Source organism: Nannobrachium achirus (genome assembly GCF_963921795.1).
Source record: "Nannobrachium achirus genome assembly, chromosome: 3".
In the NCBI taxonomy this organism is placed as follows: Eukaryota; Metazoa; Chordata; class Actinopteri; order Myctophiformes; family Myctophidae; genus Nannobrachium; species Nannobrachium achirus.
In genome coordinates, this window is record NC_137812.1 from 10751931 (window position 1) to 10757930 (window position 6000).

General features: G+C 45.1%; 1 protein-coding gene across 1 annotated transcript in view; it reads left to right on the forward strand.

The window, feature by feature from the left end:
• Positions 1-4070, forward strand: part of tapt1b (transmembrane anterior posterior transformation 1b) — a gene marked incomplete at its 5' end in the record, with an annotated part of 29895 nt that extends 25825 nt beyond the window's left edge. Inside the window, 3 exons of the mRNA XM_080721257.1 lie at positions 680-756; positions 2316-2488; positions 3108-4070. Coding sequence (XP_080577383.1) covers positions 680-756; positions 2316-2488; positions 3108-3442 — 585 coding nt within the window. The 3' untranslated portion in view covers positions 3443-4070. The remainder of the gene's footprint in view (positions 1-679; positions 757-2315; positions 2489-3107) is intronic.
• Positions 4071-6000: the final 1930 nt, after the last annotated feature.

Below are 6000 nucleotides of genomic sequence, written 5' to 3' on the forward strand. Positions count from 1 at the left end.
TAAATCACATAGACATATGCTCATGGTGTCTAGAAAAAGCATCTGTTTTTGTTTATATTGTGTTAAAATTAGGTAAAAAAAAACTTTAGAAACCCGTTAAAACAACAAGATAAACCGTACAAAACTCGAAGATTTTCGCACAAGCTGGCGCGCGTGCATGAGGAACCGAGCCTGTCTTGCACCCCTGCTAGAAGAGGCTAGGTATCAGTCTGGACTTACGTATGAGAAATCATGATGATGTGTAGGGCTGTCACGATTATGACATTTTACATGACGATGAATTGTTTAAATCATTGCCATTAATCATTTAATTGTGTTTTTGTTGTTGACAATTACATTTCTGTTTGGCTTTTAGGCTTTGAAGTTGCACATGGCTGATATGACACATAACCTAAATATACGAAGAAATGACTGGCATATTTGACAACTTTATACATAAAAAAGAACATTGATAGTGGAAATAGCTGATCTAAGAGCTCACAACACGTCGCGATGCGACGCGTTGTGAGCTTGTAGATCGGCTATTTCCACTATTTTTCACTTTTAAAAAATATATAAACATTTTTCAACATGGAAAAGATTGACGATTATGTCAAATAATTGCGATTAGAAGATTATGTAATAATCGTGACCGTCCTAATGATGTGGTGAATGTATTGATGTGGTGGTGTGCTTCCAGCTGATCAGAGTGGTGAACAGCTCAGTGAAGATCCAGGGCTCCCTGTCCTTCATGTGTGTTCTGCTCTTCTACCTCGGGTAAACATTACACCTATCTCCTGTTTAACCACATAAACCCTGACTTCCCTATCCTGAGGCTACCTATCTCTGAGAGCTTGGAGATGGCCTAATTCTAGCGTGAAAAAATGTAATTCCTGTACACCAAGGGGTCTTCAACAGGGGGTCCTTTTTATATTAACAACTGGAACCCTATAGTGTCCATATTCTGAGAACTGTAGCCAAAAATCGCAGATCTACAAGCTTGGCAAAGAGGTTTGTTGTGAGGGGAAAAAGAGCAGACTAAGTACATAGTGAAAGGTGAAAGTTTATTAACTCTCCCGCCGCTTCGAACGTTCACGTTCGCCCCATTTTTTACAGAACCTCGATGCCAATACGGCGCTCGTTCGGTTCGTTCGTCTGATGACTGTAAGCTGATGAGGCGTCGCGCGGCCGTCTACTGTAAACACATTTTCCGCGGTGATGGTGTAAAAAATCCATTATGCGTTAACATCAACGGAGAACAATTCACTTCCTTGTTGATTTTCTCTGGCTCTGAGGCTCTGTGGCCAGTGACTGGTCTTCTTCTTCTTCAACACATAACAGGCAAATTCACATTCATTCTCGCATGACGCCGCCCTCTGCTGCCTGGCAGACCAAAGTGCACTATTGCACAACCAAAAAAAATAAAAATAAATAAATAAATGTCTGTCTGTCTATCTACTATAACGTCGCAAAGGTAAGCCGCTTTTTGATGGCGCCAGACCCAATAAATAAATAAATAATCTGGCAGTAGGAGAGTTAAGTATTAACGGTTAAAGTGGTTAAATATCTGAAAACACAAATTGACATGAATCCAAAATACACTGATGATCGTGCTGTCAAACAATATGGAATCTATGAAAAGGTGGGGGACCCCGTTTCATCTCTCTCTCAACTAAGGGGTCCTCGGCCTGAAAACGTTGAAGACCCCTGCTGTACACTTCTTAACTTTCAGCAAAAAAAAAAGGATTCTATTGCGAGTTCAGGTCAGTTAGACCAAAACGTTTGCAATAAAATACTTTTTTTAAGTGAAGACAGTGTGCAGGATATTCCTTTTTTCCTGTCCCACGCGTTGACTGCCTGCTCATACCAGTAGGTGTGCAAAAGATATTTAGAGTAAAATGAAAACGGGATGGGACCTTGTAATGAGCCCAGGGGGACTCCAGTCAACTAAATATTTAAATGTTTAGAAGGGCTCGAAACTTTAGGCTGATTTTGAAGTTTGCTTTCCTGTACAGCCATCGCAACGCGTTGTGAGTTTGTAGATCGGCTATTTTTTGCCAAATGTTACACCCCAGGATAATGGATTTTGATTATCGCGATGATATCGTAAATCGCGATCTCTTTCGTCTCAATAATCGTGCTATGAACTTTTCGTATCGTCCCATCCCTAGTGGTTAACCATGTTAACGTGCCATATATAACGGAACATAGTGGAATGTAATTAATTTGTCTGTGTGTGTGTGTGTGTGTGTGTGTGTGTGTGTGTGTGTGTGTGTGTGTGTGTGTGTGTGTGTGTGTGTGTGTGTGTGTGTGTGTGCATATGTGTGTGCGTGCAGGATGATGACGCTGAAGGTTCTGAACAGCATCATCCTCTTGGGGACGTCCTGCATGTTCGTCAAAGAGGCCAACATGGAGGAGAAGCTGTTTGATCCTCCTCCTTCTGTCGTCTCCAGCCGTGCCAACTCCAGAGCACACCGCCCCAAACACATACACACTGCTACACTACTAGGTAACACTCACACACTCAGGCTGTCATATGTCATATTCATGGAGTTGTACAACACTGTTATACCATGGCGTTGCGTGCTGAAAATAGTCGATCTACATTATGAGCTCACAACGTTGTGAGCTTATACAGTAGATCAGCTATTTTCTGTCCGGGATGCCGCCAACTAGCCATTATTTGAACCACCCCAGCATCCGTATTGTGGGGAAATATCCGATAGTTTCAGCGAAAGCTTTCCCCACAACAATAGAAAACAGATAATACACTAGCACAGAGCCCTGAGGGACTCAACCATATGGGGTTTAAGTGGTTAAAAGGATCATTAAAAAAAGAAATCTATCAATTACTCACCACATGTAGACTTGAATTCATGGATATTTTTTTTAGTTTTTGTCGCATTCCTAAGCCAATAAGCAGTGGTTCCCTATGGAGACACAAAGCGCCTCCTTTGTTCCCTATGGAGACACAACGAGTCTCCTCAAATGATTGGCTTAGGAATGCTACAAAAACACAAAAATATCCATGGATTCAAGTCTGCATGGGCCGAGTAACCAATAGAATAAAAAGTCATTTTGAGGACAAACCCATAAACGCCTCCTCCGCCCCGTCTCCAAACAAACAGATCCAGTGGCAGAGCGAGGGGGGCCGTCGTCGTCGTCATCGGCCGCCGCTGCAGCGGCGGCGTTCGTCATCTCGCAGCCCGCCCAGCCGCCAGAGACCAGCGGCCACCACCACCACCCCGCCGTCCCCACCATGATGGCCAAGAGCGACTCCACCTTCCTGACCACGCCCGACGGCGACGAGGAGGACGAAGACGACAAGATGATCCTGAACGGCAGCGACACGGGCCTGGAGGGAGGAGGAGGAGGAGACGCGGCGGCACTCAAACACCGAACGCCAAAGAAAGACCTGCTGGAGATCGACCGCTTCACCATCTGTGGCAACCGCATCGACTGAGGGGGGGAAGGGGCGTGGGGGCCAAACCCAACAGAACATCCATCCTGCCAATGGGAGCTTGGTTCAGGGATCAGACGAAACCGAAACACATTTGTTTTTGTGGGGCGAAGAAGGGAGCGCTCTCCGGGCAAGACTCATTCTGGTGCAGCCAACCCCTTATGAACCCCTCGAAAAGCCCTGCTTTGAGTATTTATTTGCTATTTATTACTGACTAAACCCCCCACCCCAGGGCATTCAGGCTGTGATAAGACTGTCGTACAGGAAAAGGCCATAGCAGACTGGAGCACCCCTCTTTACCCTCTCTCTCTCTCTACCACTACGGTCCCCCCGACCATCACCACCACCACCACCACCGACCGCATCCACCAGCAGGGACGTGCTGGGCCCCTGATTCAGCCCGGGAAAAAGAGTTGGAGAGGCCCCTCATTGCGCGCTATAGAGAGAGATCTCTCTCTATACCTCTCTCTATAGCGCTGCTGCTACTCAAAGGTTTGCCATTTCGGATCATGACAAGTGACAAGCCAGTGGGACAATTGCATGAGTTATATTTCGTCGTTGTCGGGTGGAAACCTTGTATGTCCAAAACTGTTTGTTTTGTATTTTATTATTTAAAAAATGATTTAAACTAGTGAAAACAGCCGATCTACAAGCACACAACGCCTCGCGGCGCGAGGCGTTGTTTGCTTGTAGATCGGCTGTTTTCACTACTTTTGTGCGACGGCCTTGTATGATGAAGCAGGGCTTTGCTTTGCGAAAAAAAAATTACAAATTTGAAACTTGGAGATACGAGGTTTCTTCCCGACAGTGGCGATTTACTTTGTTGGCCGCCCAGCCCCCCAAAATGGAACGAAGGCCGACATTGTATTTTTAATTTTTTTTCCTAATGGCCGGCCTGACCATTCCCGGCCGTCCGGGAGTTGGCCCGCTTTCCCCAATGGCCAGCACGTCCCTGTCCACCAGTTAACTCTGGGGATGGACATGGTGGTGGACGCTCAATCCTTCCTAGCAACACCCCCAGGGAAGACGAACATTAACACGTGAGGGTGGGGGGTAAGGCGAACGTTCTGCGCGGCCGCAGAACGACAAATTATGAGCCCTATACGGGATGAAAAACAAACATTGCTTTTGTGATGTCATACGGACGCACCAACCAATGTGATTGTAGAAGAGCGTTTTGCAGCTGGACTGTGTGAGGAAGCGCTCACGAGCACAATCACCGTGTGTTGGCCCGAGGAGTGCACCAGGGTGTGCAACTTTTCAGGATTTTTTTTTTCTTCTGACAAGGAACATAAATGTTCTAGATTTTTAAGGTTTTTCAAAAGTTGGAAAAATATTTGAAATGTTTTTACGAATGTTGTTTTTTTTTCTTTTTTACTATTGGTCATGTTCAACAGCTGAACTATAGGTCATAGACCTCAAACAATGCTCTTGCAGTATCACGTTTTGTTGCAATCATAAATAGGGATGCACGATATTCCAATTTTAGCCAAAAGACTATTATTTCCATGGTCAATACTGACCAATACCAGTTTCCGCGACACCTATACCCACCACCGTTATGCACCCGTTTCTGCCTGACTAGATTTTCTCTCATTTTGCACACAAATCGCTGCATATTATCTACGCAGTCATGTAATAAACTTGTATCATACCAATTTTAGCTATTCCATACCGATTGTCTATAATTGGCAGTTTGTGGGAGGGCCAAGTTGCGTTCCCCCTCTCTCAAAAGAAAAAGACAAAAATCATTAACGCATCGATTTCACCGTTTTACCCATTTTGACCAAATTAAGTTCAACTGATGTCTGTTTGATGATATTGGCCGACAATGGCTTCCAAAATGAGTGGTAGTATTACAAAATACATCATATATTATGAATGCAACATCCAGTCAACTCCAAATTGTTGTTGCACGTTGTAGATTGCACATCCAAGAGCGCTTTTCACATAGGGAAAAGCTTATGTCGTAGAAACACTAACTAACCCCTGCAGCTTTCTCGGGTCCTGTCGCCTGCAATCCATGACTTACACAGTCCTGGGTAGGCCACCCAGCCTGGTGGAGATGTGAAATCTACAGAGCACTCCTTTCTAGTACTATAGCCGGTTTTCCATACCAGTTTTTAGCCCGACACGACACGACACGACACGGCACCGCACCACCACGGTTTTCCACTACAGTACAGTATCTCGTGGAATCTCAACTGCAGGGCTGGGGAACACAATTCTGCCTAATCGACCTCTTTATAAACAGATATATAAAACAAACAGGCTTTGCTTTTATATTTGATTTTCAGCCGTGACTCGCAAACTAAAATCTGTCTCAAGTTGTGTTGAAAGACACAGCTCACTCAGCCGTGAGCCAGATTCTCCGACCAATCAGTAGCAAGCAGCGTTATTTGACCTCGCTTAGCCCAGCCCGGAACCACTCTAGAGTGGGTACTTTTTAGTACCCCGTTTTGTACCACTTTCACACCACTATACCCAGTTCCTTGTAGTGGAAAACCCGACACAAGTGTGTGGGGTGGAGTGGAGTGGGGCCATGCATATGGAAAACCGGC